This window comes from Pimephales promelas, chromosome 19, assembly GCF_988280905.1.
Source record: "Pimephales promelas chromosome 19, fPimPro1.hap1.1, whole genome shotgun sequence".
In the NCBI taxonomy this organism is placed as follows: domain Eukaryota; kingdom Metazoa; phylum Chordata; class Actinopteri; order Cypriniformes; family Leuciscidae; genus Pimephales; species Pimephales promelas.
Window position 1 is genome coordinate 6184243 of NC_142787.1, and position 18691 is coordinate 6202933.

Consider the following 18691-nt stretch of genomic DNA (forward strand, 5'->3'; position numbering starts at 1 on the left):
CAAACTCATCCGTAAGATTCGGCTGACCAAACCTCCTGAAACTTTAGAGGAACTGTACAATGCACTGCATCAAAAACTTGAACATGTGGGTGAATTCTGTATCCAGTATGAAGACTCAGACTTTGGCCAGGCAGTTTGCAACCTTACTGACATAGCAGAGTTGCCTTCAGAAAAGGCTGTTGTAACAAGGTTCAGGGAAGAATGAGGCAGGAACCGAATGACAATAAAAATAAAACTTTATTTAAACAAAATAAACAAACAAATTACCTGCCAGCAGCCCCTCACGGACGACTGCTGGCTACCGAAAATAAAATATAAAATACAAACAAAAGCAGGCCTGTTCCTCTCTCGATCATCCACTCCGTTGCTCCCCCGTTATGCCTCCGCTCCTTCGTGAGAGATGCGAGACCGGTGTGCTTCGCAGGTGCTGCTCATTAGCAATCGCACCACCGGCCTTGCGACTTTCTCTCACGTCCCTCGGCCGTCCTGCTCACCACAGCTGTCTTGCATATTCTGTGGAGCATTGAGGACAAGCCATCACCACCACCTCCAACACCAACTCGGTCATCCTCCATCTCTTCCCTTGACACAGCCATCATTGGATCTCCAGACTCAATCCACAGCGTTTCTTCAGTTGTGCGGACATTTAGGAGAAAACGTTTCACAGTGGCCCACTCAATTTCCAGCATCAGAATTCTTATATGACGTTGAACTGATACTCCGCAAGGGTAATGAGACATTTGAAATATCAGGTAAGGGTTTACATGTAACCAGAGATGTGAAAAACGATGGCACAAGAAATATTTTCTGTGAAAGCCTACCCCGAAAAGATGAGTTTGATTCTGATGAGTTTGTATACTTGAAGTATATGGCTGTATGTACTAATATACATGCTTGATTAATAAGCATTAAGTGTACCATATCTGTGTTAGAAGTGCATTTAAAATGCACTTTGAATGTCATACAAATATACACGCATTATACTTTAAAAATATTTGTATTGTGATGATAGTATGCTCAGTTCTACTTTGGGTTTATTCAAATTAGTAAGAAAGTACAGTTTTTAGCTACTTATCAATATCTGTTATTATCTGCTAGGCTACTTTTTGGTTAGCATGTAGGCTACCAGTATACTGAAGGCTGAATTAAATAAGGGACTACTCAACACACTTTCCAGGTGAAAAAAGTACTTTATTGGTCAATAAATACAGTATATTCACATTTTCAATAGTACATTGCCAATACTTGCACAGAATTGTACTTTGTGAATATAATACACGTTTACTATACTAACATTATGCTGATTTTCACGATAAAACTTTACACACTTGAAAAAGAAAGTACACTTTCTAGTAACTCATTATGAAAAATATTAGGACAGAACATTGTTTTAATTCAATATCACAGCATTCCAGTATTACAAGATAACGGACAGAAGAAGTCGCAAACCTCTGGTTGAATTTAACATCCGCATTAGAATTGCGTTTTCTTTCCAATTTCAATTTTTCTTATAGCAGCTGTCTGAAAAACAACAAATATTAATATGAAAAAGATTAATATAAAAAAAGAGAGTTATATATGCATAAGGTTGTCAAGCTTAAACTACTATAAACACCAATCAACACACACTACCATTATTGGTCAGCTCAAGACAAAGTAACTTTGCTCATAACATGTATTTTTCCCCAAAACTTTTCAAAGAAAGATCATTGACATAATGACACCATTTTTTTCAAGAAATCAAAAATAAATACACAGCTTCATTTTGCAAATAAAAATAATGTCAAAGCAATGTTGTACATGCTATAATGACTAATTAGTTTTTTTGCAGATACATTGGACATGTTTTATATTTGTATTTGTAGGCCTATAAGACAAACAAATGTATCCACATAGATTTTAAAAAGATTTATTAAGATTAAAAATCTAAAACTTACCAGTAACTTCTACTAAGGCAGCATCTTCATCTCTTCGAGTCTGCTTCGACGTCACTTGAAAAGCTTGGCTATGATTGGTCAAATTGAATGTAGCTGAACTGAAAAAGACGTGCTGTTGTTAGACTGTGTGTCAAAATACTACTGCCAAAGAAGACAAGTAACGTTAATGTAATACAAACCTTACCTAGAATCACAACATAATGAGGTTCCAAATGTCACACGCCATGCAAACTTGAAGAAGCTGGGTAAAATCAACACTACAGTATGTCTTCTCAAAACGCTACGTTTTAAAAAGTTAATCACAAAAAAATATCACCTAATCCGCATCGCGTGGTTTCTTCATAGTCCTCTAAAGACATGTTCAAATATAGACCTCTAAATCTAATCACAGTCAATTAAGTAACATTTACGCACAACAGAATATTGTCGGACAAACGGAGGCTCTGAGTGAGGTCAAAGTCCTTTCAGGCGGTGTGAGGCGAGCTCATTATCATAAGAACCAATCACAACCATTCAATGGCTCTGGAACCAATCAGGACTCACGTGTAAGTAGTATGCTATTGTTTGAATTTAAACAAGTACAAACTTTTTTATCATCTCTGGAAAATGTACCTGATCAAATTTAAATAATATGATGTTGAAATCCTTGTGGGAATTTAAACGTAGCATGCAGTGGACAACATCCTTTTAAGAAGCCCTTTACAAGTAAAAGTGAACATCAGTAATTTTAGGTATGCTTATTGCAATGCTTAATATAGTTGACAAATGTTTCTAATACATTACAAGTTGGTACATTGTAAATATATATATATATATATATATATATATATTAAAATGATAAATGCATACATTTTTTAAATATATTGCAGTAGGCATACATGTTTATAAAGTTCATATATTTTAAACCCACTAAAAGCTCAATAATTTTGCTATGTTCTTACACAAAGTTCTCCAAAAATGTATTTTTAAGTAAGAGCAACATAAGTATGTTTTCTTTAAATGCACTAAAACTTATTAAAATTATGCTTGTGTTTAGCATATTTCTTAAAAATATATTTTAAACCTACTAAAAGCTTAATAATTTTGCTATGTTCTTACACAAAGTACTCCAAAAATGTATTTTTAAGTAAGAGCAACATAAGTATGTTTTCTTTAAATGCACTAAAACTTCACTATTATGCATGTGTTTAGCATATTTCTTAAAAATATAATTAAGCATGTATTTATTACCAATGTACTTCTAGTGCATTTGTTAGAAATATGTTAAAAGTATACTTGTGTTGAGCATATTTCTTAAAAGTGTAACAAAGCATCTATTTGGAACCAATGTACTTATACTGCACTTTTTAGAAATATGTTAAAAGCATGCTTGTTTTCAATATACTTAAGTACAATTATTTTAAAGTGTGTTTAAAATTGTATTGTGAAAATAGGTAAAAAAGCATGATGCTAATATACTTTTAATGTATTTAAATATAGTACATTTTTTTGTTAGTATATTTGCAATGTACCATTGAAAAAGGGAATATATTTCAAATACAATAAAGTATACTTTTTTTCCACTAGGGATTATAGGCCTACTTAATTTAATGCAGCAACAAATTATTTTATAGTGTACTAGGATCATTTAAAGTTCATTTACCAGCAGTGAAGGTGTTGCTGCTCCTTGCTGTGGGTCTGAGGAGGAGCTGAACACAAGGATGCCCTCCACAAGGTTCACATTTAACCCAAGGGCCAGCTCTTCTGCCTGGGTAATGTGGGGGTACAGGACCACCACCTGTTTGTTTTTCTTTTCTTTTTTTTTTTCTCAACCTCTTTCTTGCTTTTATAAACAGGCAAGCGATTATTAAAGGTAGTGTAGGTCAGAATTTTATAAAAAAAAGTTTTTTCCAAATTTGTTAAAACTTTCTATATATATCAATGCATAATTAAAATCTAAGTACTCTGAAAAAAAAAAGAGTATACAAATCGAGTGACTCTAGACCGTTTAATCTGCACTTAACACAGCTCATTATTTCCGGGACGAAACAATGGATTGGCTAAGGCGACTGTCACTCTCTCGCAACCATGGCAACCAGCCTTTTGCCACACAGGACCTGCCCACTTGCGCGTATCCAGATCGTACCTGTTTGCATGCCCTTGTTTGAGCTTGAAGATGCAAAACTCGACGCAGGTCCTCTTGTCTAAAAAGTGCTCCTTGCCCTGCACTTCGACTACCCCGTCCTCGGCCTCTACTTCCTTTGACCCTAATAGCACGGCCTCTTGCACGACCTCCTCTGCTTCGCCCTCGACCACGGATCTATCCTCGAGCTGACGATGCGGTACTTGCTTTCTTATACTGTCTAACTTGTCTCGGGAGTGTAGTCCTCATCAGAATCAACAATGCTTTCATCAAGCAAACTCTTACATGCAGTCAGAACACCATATATATGTTATGAATCTTACACGAATATCATCTTCATCACAGTGTAAATGATGGCAAAGGAAAAATGTGTATCATGCAACCTGTTTTTAGCTTTGCCTTATAGATAACTAGCTCGTTAGCGAATCAATAAATATATATTGTAAACTTTACCAATATCAATATGCTAGCTTGATAGTGAGTAATAAAATACTTATTATAAAAAAAAGTATTTGTTTATCTTCATAATGATAGTTCGATTTTTTTATTTACATGTGTTTCTGACATGATGTCACTACATGCTAGCCTGGTAATACCAGACTCTGCTACTTCACTTTGCTTCGTAGACAGAGTCTGGAATGGCATAATAGAGAAGTGTTTTCTCTCTCGCAAGAGGGCGCTTCTCTGAAGTTTAAAATCATTGGTTACCCGTAAGCCAATCAGATAAGTTTATTTATGACGTATGTTATGCGCCGACACGGCCGCATCGAGACATTATGACTGAGGCTATCAAACATATTCTGCCCCGACAGCCAGCTGCTGCCTCCACCCAGCCATCGGCACAGACACCTCAGCCTGCTCGCCGCCGAGGGCGCCCTCCCGCGGCTCCCCTCCCTCCCGCACGGCCACAGCAGCAGCCTTCACCCGCTAAACGCTGGGCCAAGCGGCATTCCTGAGACGGGCTGCTCAGTGTTGGGGTCGAGTTTTTCCCAGGAGGTGGTAGCAGGCCCCCTCTTTCCCCCGGTGGAGGGCCGAGGGAGAATCTTTTGTTCTCAGCTCCCCGCTGCTCACCCACGTGTGGGCAGCACCCTGAGTTGGTTAAAGAAAGACTTGACACCATCACTGAGCACAGAGCAAAATGAAAGTGCGTTACGCCCCCGGGCCTCGCCACTCTCATTCTCCTCTGTCTCTGAGGGCGCGGAAGGAAGCGGCTCTCGTGTCCGGACCACGCTGCTCCCTTCCCCCTCTATAGCCAAACCCCCGGCAGAGCAGACCCCCGTGGAACGCTGGTCCTTCCCTGGTCTCCTCTGTCGGGGAGCGGAGCTTGATTCTGCACCGGGGGGTAACTCCTCCACGTCTGCAGGTCTCTCCGCCCTGCTACCCCTCCGGGGGACGTCTGTGGCTCGGATGATCCCACTGGATCGGTTCCTAGGAGCTTGACTAGAGCTCCCCGGCCTATCCCGTTGGGTCGCCCGAGCTATCAGGCTCGGCTATGCGATTCAGTTCGCACGGTCTCCTATCCGCTTCCGGGGAGTTCGCTTTACCGTGGTTGGTGGCAATGCCCCGATCATGAGAGCGGAGATCGCTACCCTGCTGGCGAAGGGTGCGATTGAGAAGACAGCTGTGAAGGTGGCGTGATTACACAGAAACCCCCATTCTCCGTCATCCGACATAACTCGGAGTGACTACGAAAGGGAACGTCTCGGTTACGTATGTAACCCTCGTTCCCTGAGTAGGGAACGGAGACGTTATGTCTCCCTGCCACTTCCGCTGTACCGCTGGGTAGACGCCTGAGTTCAGTCTCGGCTCCTCAGCGAAGACATACTGCGGTTGCGTCTGCTTCCTCCTTTTATACCCACGAGGTGGGGCGGAGATACGCTATGCAAATTCCGCAGACCCAAGGCATTTTCACGCCATTGGCTCGTTTTTTAATACTCGAAGAGGATTGGCTTTCTACGTGAAACCCCCATTCTCCATCATCTGACGTAACGTCGAGGGTTACATACGTAACCGAGACAATTTTGGTCTTTTGATTTTCGCCACTTTATCTCTGCTGCCCTAAGAATGGTCCGGTTTTCACAACCTGATTTGTCCACTAACTGATTTTCAGTTTGGCTTGTTGTTGTGCTCACAATGCACATGCCAGCACAGCTGTAGCTGCAGGGCTATTCATACTGTAGGTGTGCCTTCTAAAAGATCAGTGAGAGAAAAAAGGAAATTCTGGACAAATTACTCAGCAGGGTCCCTCCTGACATCAGCAAGCAGGGCCGGCTCTATCCCTTTGGTTGCCCTAGACGAGATTGATTTTTAGCGCCCATTGATTTTTAGAGCCCACCGGCCCAAAACTGATGATGATTTATTGATTGATGATTGATGATTTATTAAACTGAACAAAAATGCTCTTATAATCACTCCAAAACTTCAACAAGTTGAAGGATCATCTGTAATTAATTTTTCATACAAATACTACAAATAACGTTCAAGGATATTTCTATCATCCTGCATAGTTGCATTGTACGAATACGTTTTATCTGTGTAATGTAATGTAACTTGTAGATAAATTACAATTACTACCTTGCTGCTACAAGGCTAAGGGGGTTTCGGTGTCCCCGTAAGTAAATGTTGTGCATTTTAATGTGCAAGTCATTTTTAAATCAAATTTAAATATTAAATTCAATCTGGTGCAATTCAGTGTGCAAATTGAACAAAGAAAAAATCAAACCTCTTTTAGTTACAGTGTCTGTCTACATTACACTACTACATAATAGGCTATAGGCCTATTATAAAACAAATGCAATGAAAAATATAAGAAGCTTTCATAATTAGTTTTGTACAAATGTCTATACTGGTAAGTAAGCTATACACTTGGAAGCAACTCAGTGCCACCAATTAGGCTAAGCAAAACAAAACGAAAGGGCTGCCAATGTACGAGTTTTATGGGCCGTTAAGACAAAAAATAAATAAAAGTAGGTTACGAGATGTATTAGCCCAAAAAGCACGTCGGTCACCGGGAATCTCAAGTAGGATACACCGGGAAGTTCATTTATTTTGTTTGACACTTTAATGGCTGAGATGAGAAGGCTTACCTTTATACTGGGCTTTCTTTTTATTTTGTTGCTTTCTCTGTATTCGTGGACTAGAAGGTTTATAGCATTTCATTTTCGATCAACGCGCCAGCAGCTGAGCACGTGCCTAACGTAACGTAACCATCCCCCAGAAAATATCGACAATAATCATCCATTCAATCAAAGTGAGTAATTAAACATATGGCTGAGGGGCGCTTTAGGATGATCATGTTTAATAAACATTTTTTTTCGCTTCTCATTTTAACTCTGTGATTTCTGGAATAATGGGGAGTAACAGAGAATGTGAAGTAGGTCAAGGGCGACACTAGAGCGAGCACGCAGCACCCCCAATAGATTTGGCGCCCTAGACAACTGTCTAGTTCGCCTATAATAATCACCGTCCCTGCCAGGAAGTACAATTATTTTTAAATGATACTATTTATGTCATGATCTCATTGTAATATATCTTATATTGTAATGGCCAGGAATGGCATTGTGATAGATATATTTTATCTAATGTTTTTTTTTTTTACATTAAATGTAGAGAGAAATGCAGACTAAGGATGCTAAGGTCAAAGGCACTACTTAGTCAAAAAGTTCTAGACACAGTAGAACTAACAGTTATGTGATCGCCATGAACTCATCGCATATTACTCTAAATGATTAGACACTGTTGTACGTGGAATGCCATGGTGCATTCGTTCGGTAGCTGCCGCTGTTAAAATCTTTTTTAGCGTTCACGGTTTTGGTGTTTATTCAACATGCAGTACACGCTCTGCTAATGCAGTCCCGAACAGCTCATTTAACGGCAACCCGTTCGCTGCACTGGCAGAGCGTCTCACTGATAATGTCCAGTATCACATTGAATTGGTGCACCATACTAAATCCATCCACATACCTACTGAGATCATACTCAAAATTAATTAAGTACCTCAAAAACCTACAACTTATTTCAGAAATTAAAATCTGTAAATACGGCGCACAAGAAAAAGCAATGAACAGCAAATGATGCTGCCCTTAAACATTCATAATACGGCTACCAATCAGAAAACGTTGGTCAGAGGGGGGTTCAAAATGCAAAGATGGGGTATGGAAAGGTTTCAAAAAAACAAAAAGCCTTCCCTGCCAAAATAATTGTATACAAATTTCCAACTTACAAAGTGGTCTCACAAGGCAGACCACATCTCAATTGGCAATGAATGATCAAACTGGAACTTCCTGGCTGGCCCCATGATTTACAGTTGTGGCTGAGAAACTCTGTCAAAACTGTTGCATCTGCGCAGTGAATAATGTGGGAAGACGGAGTAAGCCACAAACAAAAAAGTTATCCCAAGATGGGTACCAAAAAGATTGTCCAGTGATAATGGGATACATTTTAAAAAATAATCACAAAATTGGCAAGCAGATTGAGATTAAATTTGAAAATCATCCACAAAGTGGAGCCTCTGTGGGGCAAAGGGCAAATCAGACTGTAAAAAACAATTGCCATATGACTTGATGGCCATAAAAGCCTGAAAGGGACCAGGACAGCTCAGCCCACATTGAACCTGACGACGCGCAAACTGAATCAAGGCTTCAAATACATCAGTCAAAAAGAAATCACAGCATCTTGGAGGAAGAAAATGCTGAGACATCTGTGGGACTGGCCAGACAAGCATGGGGTCTGAGATCATTAGTGTGACAACAATAGTCTATTCAAGTAATTTTGATTATCTACATTTTTAGAATTCATTCTAAAGTTCAGTTTATGCCTTTGTTACTTTCTCTGCTTTTCATAGCACTTGAAGTTTTGTATAATGCTTGACGTATTCATGCACTAATGAGAAAGTTAAACAAGCAAGAAGGGCAGTGTATGTGTACAAATGATTAAGTTGGAGAAAAATGTCTTTGATTCCATCCAAAGCCATAGGAAAATTAAAATTTTATTTCATTGATCTGCAACCCAGTGGCAAGGGGAGGTACTTGCACACATTTTACTTCTCCCTTGCAACAAAACCACAAACAAAGTGGTGCAAATATTAGCTAAGTCCTCTCTGTGCAATGCTAACAACAGGCAGAAACTCTACGGTCTTTACAGGCTACAGAGATGCAAATGGTAAAGTGTTTGCTTGCAACACTTGACCACTTGCTTACAACAAAGCAACACAACTGTTGATCCGATGCTCTGAACACAGATCTGACTAGTTTGTAGTAGGCCTACATCATAGCAATCTGCTTTATTTCTGAATGCATGTTATATGTGACTTACCGTTCAAATTATTTCTCTTATTATTAGCAATATATATATATATATATATATATATATATAGAGCTAGATCAAATTAGTGCAGAACCAATTTGTCACGTGCATCATCAAAAGTGGTTGTTGAGAAAAGTGCTGAGCTGAATTTTTGTTCCACCAGGGACAAAGGGAGGGACCAGGGACCAGACTCTTGTGGAATCTGGTTCTGAAAAATGGCAGTCGTCATTCTGAAAGGGAAACAGACACAGGGAAAAAAGTTGAGTTTAATTTTGAATCTTTACAAGTCAAATTCCCTTTAACCCAATTGAATAGCCTAAGGATTCTTATGCTTGGATTGACTTGTTTACATTTAAAAGGTTGTAGGCCTATATATGGTTTGTGTCAAAAAAATAAATAAATATCAATGTGATTTATGTAAAGATTCAAGATTAAACTGTTTTTATTTTCTCTGTATAAGTTTCCCTTTCAGACTGACAACTGGAATTTTTCAGGACCAGATTACACAAGGGTCTGGTCCCGCCTGTATCAAGCAGGACACACACATCTTAAAATATAGGAGATGGGAGTGGTGATACTTAAAGGGGCCATTCACAACCATCTGTATCCAGAAACCCCCTACAAAGTGGTGTCTTGAGTTTTTGCACTCAGAAAACTCACACACCACATGTGTCTCTCTCAGCTATGCTTTTCTTACTCTTAGAGTCAGATTTGAGCAATTGATGTTATATATATATAATAAAATATATACTGTCTAAACATGCATATTCAATTCCCCTATGTATTCCATGCCACCACAAGGTGAGGGCGACATGTTTATTTACAAAGATAGCCTTTTAATGTTGTAGTATGAGGCAGACATGCGTGTATGCGCTCACTCACAGCTTTTTTTTTAGGTAGGTATTTATCTTTGTAAAGAAAAGAAAACATTCTGGAGCTGTTTTCAATCTCTTCCCATTACTTTTATAAATAAAACCGTTTCGTTAATGAAACTTGTAATTAAACCAACAAGCTTCACTATTAAGTTACTCACTCAAGTGTGTGTTCTTTCTTTCTTTCTTTCTTTCTTAACCCCCCCCTCCCCTCTCTGTCTCGACTCATGCAAACCGAGGCAGAGAGGTAAGCGAGCGAGAGACCTTGTGTTTGCAGACAGCATACCCCTCACCCCACTTGGAGAAGTCTCACACCAAGCTAAACTCTAAAGTTATGCATCTATGCTTTATTTCACTTCAGAATTCTAGAATTCAGAAATCTGAGTTGTAGATAAAAACAAATTATTTCTGGACTATATAACTGTTCCATCTGACTTTACATTTGGAGTCAGGGCACAAGATAAAAACATACATACATACAGGGATCAGAATAACAACACAAATACACAAAAGATACCCGCCCGAAAATAAAATATGTACCAGTGCATACAGTACACTATAAGTAAGCCTTCCATTAAAAAACATAAAAAAATATGAGGTTAACTGAGACTATTTAGCAGGGTTATTGCACAGGTAACAAAGAAGTATTTGCCCCTATTGCACTTGAATAACCTTACCAGCCACCTTCACAATGTTGTTTAGATGGTTTTTGTCTCTAATGTTCGGGTTTCCATACCATGAAATCATAGAAAAAGTAAAGACAGATTCAATAAAAGACTTGTAAAACACATCATTGTCTTGTCAACATTGAAAACATTTAACTTCCGGAGGAAATATAGACGTTGCTGACCCTTCTTACAAATTGCAGCAGAATTAGCATCAAATTTCAAGTCACTACCAATAATTGTTCCTAGATATTTATACTGTTCTGCAAATTCAATACCGGTTCCTTTAATGAAGGTCTGAGACTATGATTTGGATGATTTCCTTCTAAAATCTATGATCGTATCCTTGGTCTTTATAGTATTTAATTGGAAGAAGACATCATCACACCATTCAACAAACTCATCTACCACCGGCCCGTTCTCGGATTCAGTGTTGTTAAGCAAGCTGATGATAACTGTATCATCAGCAAATTTCAGGATGTACCTGTCCACGTGCTGGCTTCTACAGTCATTGGTGTAAAGAATATACAGTAGAAGGGACAGGACACAGCCCTGAGGAGAGCCCGTGGAGGAGGTGCGCTGATCTGACAGAAAGCCATTTACTCTAACCATCTGAGACCTACACGTTAAAAAAAATCTACAATCCAGCCCACAAGGTTGACTTTGTATTGATGATCCTTCATCATTGTCTTCATGTTTGTGCAAACTGTGATCAGAAAAAAATGGAGGGGGACTCTTTGACTTCTGCCAGGAAATAACCACACACACACACACACACAAAAAAGCGTCACCCATTTTGGTTTTCTAGAAAAATTTTGTTGAGCGCTGTGACATATCTGCATTTCTGCTGCAGTTAACAGCGTCATCAACCACAGTTACCAGGTCTGACGTGACATACAGGAAGAGTTTCCTGCATAGGTGCTGTAGTTTCTGAACAGATATGCACTGAGTCACTTGCTCAAGTGCAAGCAAACCACTCACACAGGTAAGAGTGCTATTCTTTTCTTGGAATCTTAACATTTGTCCAATAGCAATTCAACAAGTTGAAGGAAAGATCAAGTAACAACCTATCAAAATACAGACCATTCTTTGACCTTTTCCCTTTTGGCTCCATTAGGATCTCTGTGTGTCAAGATTTTTGAGGAGTAGTGGTCAGCAAGTGTACACCAATTTTTTGGCTGTCACAATGCTGCAGGAAGGCAATTTAACCTTGAACGAATCCTGTAAGATTCACGATGGCATACTTTCACCCTTCGTGCCCATTGGCTACATTGTCATCTGTTGCATCGGTCTGCTCTGCAACACCATCACCCTTTACATATTTTTCCTTCGGCGGCATACAGACTCTTCTATGGCAGTATACATGCGGCATCTCGCCCTGGCAGACACTCTACTGGTCCTGTGTTTACCCTTTCGGGTTTACTACCACAACAAAGTCGGTCCCTTCTACTTGTGCAAGGTGGTGGGCATCTTCTTCTACATCAACATGTATTCCAGCATCCTGTTCCTCAGCCTCATCAGTCTGGATCGCTACTTGAAAATCGTGAAGCCCGTTTGGGTGTTCCGGATCCAGAAGACTAAGTGGAGCCACATGGCAAGCTACATCATCTGGGGTGTCCTCCTTTCAGGAACGATCCTCATTTTGATAAGCGACAGTCACAAACATCCGTGCGACAAAATTTGCTTCCACTTTCACAGCAAGGGGACTTTCGGTGGGATCATTAACCTGACAACAGTGGTGCTCTTCCTTGTTTTTTATGTGGCCTTTCTTTGTTTTTATGTGAAGATAACTAATAAACTCATGACTATGTCCATGGGCAATGGTGACTCTAAGGCACAGAGTCGCAAAAAGAGGGTCATCATGAAGACTTTATTGGTACTGGCCATTTTTACTTTGTGTTTCTTGCCTTACCATGCAATTCGAATCCCATACGTTCTGGCTCAGATGCACGTGATCGGGGATCTTCATAGCCAACAATTGTTGCACATCTTAAATGAGAGCACCTTGCTACTGTCCACTCTAAATAGCTGCCTAGACCCAATTATCTATTACTTCTTAAACAGTGCGTACAGGAAAACTATACTCTGTGCCATTCAGGGCAAGTTTAAAAACATGTATGCTTTAAACAGAAGGAGAATCAGCATAAACCGCTCGATTACTGAAATTTAGCTTTAATGGATGACTTTTCCATTTGTGACTACATGAATAAAATTTTGTAGATTCAACAATCTAAGATATTTAGTTTTAACTACTCTATTGATTTGGGCACACATGACTGAATTTGTTTCAGATGATCTTAAAAAAACTGCAACACTTTTACAGTGCAATACACTGTTATTGTAAAATGCAGGAAGTTATAATGAATTAAAAATAAGCAGGTGTGTCTAAACCTCTAGTAGTGTACGTGTGTTTAAGAATTCCTTTAGAGTTTCTGTATATGTAGCTGTAGCATTTGCACAAGCATTGTTCTCAAATGGGTTCGCTTTGATTAAGATTTTGTGGTTGTCCCAAAAACAATAACAAAATGGTTTATTTAAAATTAAGAATGGATATTGGTATGAAACTGCACAGGCCCAATAACACATACAGTTATTTACATGATATAGGCTAAATTGAAAAATGAGAGGTTGATAAATGTGTTATTTCAGTACTTTTATGTTTTCTGCAGACACAAATTAAAAACAAATTGTGTTTGACACAAATCCTCATCGTAAGTGAACCTAGAGGTTCATTTTTTTGTTCATTTATCATATTTTTGGGGATGTCACAGAACATGTCAGTGTTGGCATCTGTATTATTTGTCTAGCTTCTACCAAGAAATATTAATCTAATTTTAGATGCACAGCTGAGCTGTTGACTTTAACAACAAGATATGGGAAACATTACCAATCAATTGAGAACCCCTGTGTTTGAGAACCCTGACTGTTTATTTGTGGATAGACTTTTTAACATTTCCTTGATTAATGCATTTTACTGAGAGCATGACATTTAAGTTATGTAAAAAAAAAGACCTTTGTAAATGCTGTGGTTTTCCCTTGTGAAAAAGATCCGATGTGGTTGACATATTTACTGTTGTGTTATGAGTCAACCATGTTTGTGGTGATAAATGTGTTCACCATAGCCTCCAACTTTCTGTCTTATCATGAAAGTAATGTGGGGAAAAGATTATTTAAGGATATTTGCACTTTTTATTTAAACAATAGTGTGATTTGATTTTATTGACACTTAAGTAACTTAAAACTATTATCCATATTTAATACTGTAATAGAAACCTGATCAATATGAAATGGTGCATGATGTTTTGTTATAAAACGCATTACTGTGTAAGTACTGTACAAATTTGCACAATGGCTAAAAGCCATTATTGTAATTGTAAATATAAATTGCAAACACAAATATTGTATTGTATTTTTCATGAGTATACAATTTTAAATGAATAAAATTAAATTAAATTATCTCAGTGTATATCAGTGCATTGTTTGCTGCAGAAAATTCTGTAGGTCTCAGCTGATTTCTTAGGTTGATATGTGAGCTTGATATGATGCTCAAAGCTGCTGTATGAGTTGAAAGTCGTCACTGGTTTCTGATCAACAGATCTGAGCAAACACTGAAGAAATCATCGGGGTTTTTTTTCTGCAGCTTGTGGTTGACTTGCAGAATCCCGTTTGTTGTTTCGAGTTCAGATAATTTTCCACTTAATAGCCTTCATCTATTTAATATGCGCTAAATACATACTTGCACATTTAAAAAGCGTTTTATATTGTAATGTTATAAACAGAGGCAAAAACTTGGAACTTTGCAGTCTTTATATGTAACGCTTTAACATTTTTAATCTTTTATTTTCCATGGGTTTGGTGCAACATAGAACAATGAAATAATATTCAGAGCAAATTATCTGTGAAAGACTTGCCTGATCAGACCCTCAGTGTTTCTTATGATCCTGATGTGGTTACATGAAGTGAGAGGTCACTAGTGCATTTGCACGTATGACCTTTCATAGTTGCACAGTTACGATCTCAGAGAGTGAGCTTCTCGCACCACAGTTCCTTCATCTTTAAACACATGTTCCTTCTCTATTGTGCCTCCTTAAAAGAATTGTCCCCCAACAATGACATTATTTCATAGGGCTGGCCCAAGAATTTCTTGTAGGCAAGAATTCTGCCTAGAATGTTTTTAACCTTCTATGGTTTTAAATTGTAACAGTTAACCCAAAAGAGGGACCTGGCCACAAATGTATATATATATATATATATTGTTCCGCAGAACAATTACAGGGTTTTTTTATTCGCTTTGGTACTATTTTTTTTACAAGTAAGGTGTACATTTTCCAAACCCTAAGAACAAAAATCCAACATGATCACGCTTATGTAACACATCTAATCATTCTTTCCAAACCTGATCTAATGCTTTCATTCAGTTGCACATATTTTCAGTCCACATAATCATTGTTCCAAACACAATATTATTGTAAATGTAATGAGAACATTTAGTTTAATGACACTTTAGTCACAGAGTCAAAGAACCATCAATACACTCTAAAAAATGCTGGGTTGTTTTAACCCAATTTTGGGTCAAATATGGACAAACCCGAAATGTTGGGTTAAAAATATAATGTAAAAATTTAACCCAACGGCTGGGTTAGTCCATATTTGACCCAAAGTTGGGTTAAAACAACCCAGCATTTTTTAGAGTGTAGGCTGGTCCGAGTAATATTTCGGATGAGACAGCAGAGAATACAGCGACAGAAAAAACTAGTGCACTTGTAGTTAGTGGTGAAGTGGCTAAATGCTGTGAATTGCATTGAGAACAGATTCTGTTTTTTAGGAAAAACAGTAGCATCAAACACCAATGCAGAAAATCCAAACTTTTCATCTTTACAGTTTCAACAATTTCTGTGACGTCATAAAAAGTAATATTTTCTTCAAAGAAAAGAGTGACATTCTTTCATTTGATATATTTACATTTTTAGAACATAACAATTGAAAATTAGCAGTTTGCTTCAGTAGTCTGTAGTATTACAGTAATGAGAAAAAAGGTAGAAACTAAAAGTATATACTACTGTAACCCGGCCTCTCTCAAGCATCAGGCCACAAGTTTTCAGCCGTTCAGCTGAAATTGTTTGAAAATCAGCAGTGTGTGAAAGGCACAAGGCTGAAATTTATTCTGTTTTGAATGTGTGGTTCACAGTTTTGACAGCAGTGTGTTAGCATTTGAACAAAGTGCTGTAAATCCACTGTGCTGTGCAGGTTGTGTTTAAAGTCATGGGATAAGTGTGTAGAGTTTTGAAAACTGTGTTCAAGCAATGAAAAACGATCTAGAGTTTGGTCCACATGAACTGCTGCTGTGCAGACTGGAGTTAGAGTTTTGCACATGTAGCTCCAGTTGTGCTCCACTGTGGTTTAGCAATCGAAAAAAAAAAACTTTACAGTAATGAGAAAAAAGGTAGAAACTAAAAGTACTGTAACCCGGCCTCTCTCAAGCATCAGGCCACAAGTTTTCAGCCGTTCAGCTGAAATTGTTTGAAAATCAGCAGTGTGTGAAAGGCACAAGGCTGAAATTATTATTATTCTGTTTTGAATGTGTGGTTCACAGTTTTGACAGCAGTGTGTTAGCATTTGAACAAAGTGCTGTAAATCCACAGTGCTGTGCAGGTTGTGTTTAAAGTCATGGGATATGTGTGTAGAGTTTTGAAAACTGTGTTCAAGCAATGAAAAACAAACTAGAGTTTGGTCCGCATGAACTGCTGCTGTGCAGACTGGAGTTAGAGTTTTGCACATGTAGCTCCAGTTGTGCTCCACTGTAGTTTAGCAATCGGAAAAAAAAGTAAATTCAGAAAAGTGTTGAGAATGTAAATGGTAAACCTGTTGTAAGTGATTAAAAAGTTCTTAGGAAACCGGTTGAGCAAACTGAAGCTGTGAATGAGATAAGAAGGCCAGATGAACATGGAAAGTAGTGAAGAAGTACAATCTAACACTGAAAGTGGAGATGTTTTTTCTTCACCACAGGTGTGTTGGAAACTGATAAGAACTTGGGTAATGTGGATGGTGATGATAATGAGAGTGTTCAAACTGATTTCTTGGACGTATCTGATGTCTCGCAAATTACCCGTGATTTTCTGCTAAAAATACAGCCCATTCTCACCCCCAAGGCGTCACTTAACTGACGCCTTGGGAAGCATTTGGACATGCTTCAATATCTGAAGCTTTAGGCGCCCTTTAGCGTCAGTTAGATGACGCCCTAGGATCGCGTGTACCCTGCCCCCACCCCACACCTAAACCTAACCGCGTCCTCTAACTGATGCTTTCCTTTAGCGTCAGTTAGATGACGCCGTAGGATCGCGTCATGTAAGTGACGCTAAAGGGCGCCTAAAACGTCAAATATTGAAGCATGGTCAAAGGTGACGCCTTGAGGTGAGAATGCGTTGAAAAATAAGATGTTGTTTTTGCCATAACTTCCAAAATCAGACGAAAAGCAAAGGCAGAAGCCCTTAACATCAGTTACTGTTCTGGCTCTGCAGTATTGCATTTGTTCGCCGCTGTATTTCTTTGTCCTTCCTCTGGGGGTCAGTATCTCCGTTAGCGGGTTTAGTTTTTCTTCTATGACTTTTTTGCGTGCGCTAGTTGAGCGCTTGTGAGTGATGTGCGAATACAAAAGGCAGAAAAGTTTGTCTCACGCGGTAAAAGGGTAATGTTCCTGAGGCGTTTTCATTTCTACTCTCCTCTCAGACCCTGTATATCTCCAAGAAGCGTTGACATGCCATAATCTGTAAGTACTTAATGGTCTATGTTGTTTTTCTATATAATCTGTTATTTTAGAGGTTATGTTAACTCTTCTTAGCTAACATTACTAGCTTCATGTTTGGTATGCGATCAAGCAGTAATCTATGAGTCAATGTTTGCTCTTTTTTTTCTCTCAACCCGGTCGTCAAGTTGTACTTACATCAGATCAACAGGTAAAAATGGTGAACAGAAAATAGTCTGCACTTCTTGAGGAGATGGGTCCAGCAGCTCACAGCGAGGAGTATGGGTGGCACGTGTAGCAGCTTTGCACTTTAGATCGACTCCGACAGCAGTAACAGGATTAGCAGAGGATGATATGAAGAAAAAAACTGGACTGGAGAATGATAGAGAGACATCAGGTACGTAACAAACGTTCGAAAATACTCCGACAGAGAACAAAGCAAAAGCAGGGGAAGAAATAGGGCGAGAAATCAGAAGCGAGAGAGATCAGGTGTGAGCGTTAGAGATTAGATGGAGAACAGCTGAGTGGAGAGAGAGAGGGAGAAGAAAAGGTGTAATCAAGGGGAAAAACCAGGAGAGGGCAAGAGAGGAAAAGAAAAGGGAAAAGGAGAACCCAACTTATGACAGTACCCCGAAGAGTAGGGCTGGCGAGAACGGTAGAAGTCATCAATCAGCGAGCGGTCCAGGATGTTCCGAGCCAGGACCCAACTTCTGTCCACGGGACCAAAACCCTCCCAGTCGACCAAGAACTGGTCCCCGACCGTGAGGACGTACATGTCACAGGTCGAGGGGAGGAACGCTCGGGTGACCAAGCACCCCCCCCTCTAACCGAGCCAACACCACAGGCACACAACAGAGGACCCGGAGACAGAGATGAGTTTCAAAGGAGTAACAATCTTTATTAAACCAAGGGTTTCTCACAGTTCAAGAGACTCTCGTCGATGTACGATGATGGAGCAGGGGGGGGGTTGAAGCTTACTCTCCCCAGCGGTGCTGCAGACTTCCAGACCCAAGAGTAAGTATGTCAGGTAAGGATTCTTCACGGTACAA

General features: G+C 39.1%; 1 protein-coding gene and 2 long non-coding RNA genes across 3 annotated transcripts in view; 1 reads left to right on the forward strand and 2 right to left on the reverse strand.

The window, feature by feature from the left end:
* Nucleotides 1-218: 218 nt before the first annotated feature.
* On the reverse strand, nucleotides 219-2701 carry LOC120461950 (uncharacterized). The gene is made up of 3 exons (XR_005618285.2): nucleotides 2122-2701; nucleotides 1938-2035; nucleotides 219-1521 (listed from the first exon to the last, which is right to left on the reverse strand). It is a non-coding gene; the product is annotated as an uncharacterized LOC120461950 (long non-coding RNA).
* A 1176-nt stretch (nucleotides 2702-3877) lies between these two features.
* The window catches only part of LOC120461893 (uncharacterized), a 51609-nt gene continuing 36795 nt past the window's right edge, over nucleotides 3878-18691 (reverse strand). Inside the window, exon 3 of the long non-coding RNA XR_016147785.1 lies at nucleotides 3878-9593. This is a non-coding gene — a long non-coding RNA (uncharacterized LOC120461893). The remainder of the gene's footprint in view (nucleotides 9594-18691) is intronic.
* Nucleotides 11791-14330, forward strand: gpr34l (G protein-coupled receptor 34 like). The gene is made up of 2 exons (XM_039650209.2): nucleotides 11791-11885; nucleotides 12018-14330. Exon 2 carries the CDS (start codon nucleotides 12087-12089, stop codon nucleotides 13068-13070), a length of 984 nt encoding a protein of 327 aa, XP_039506143.2. The 5' UTR covers nucleotides 11791-11885; nucleotides 12018-12086; the 3' UTR covers nucleotides 13071-14330.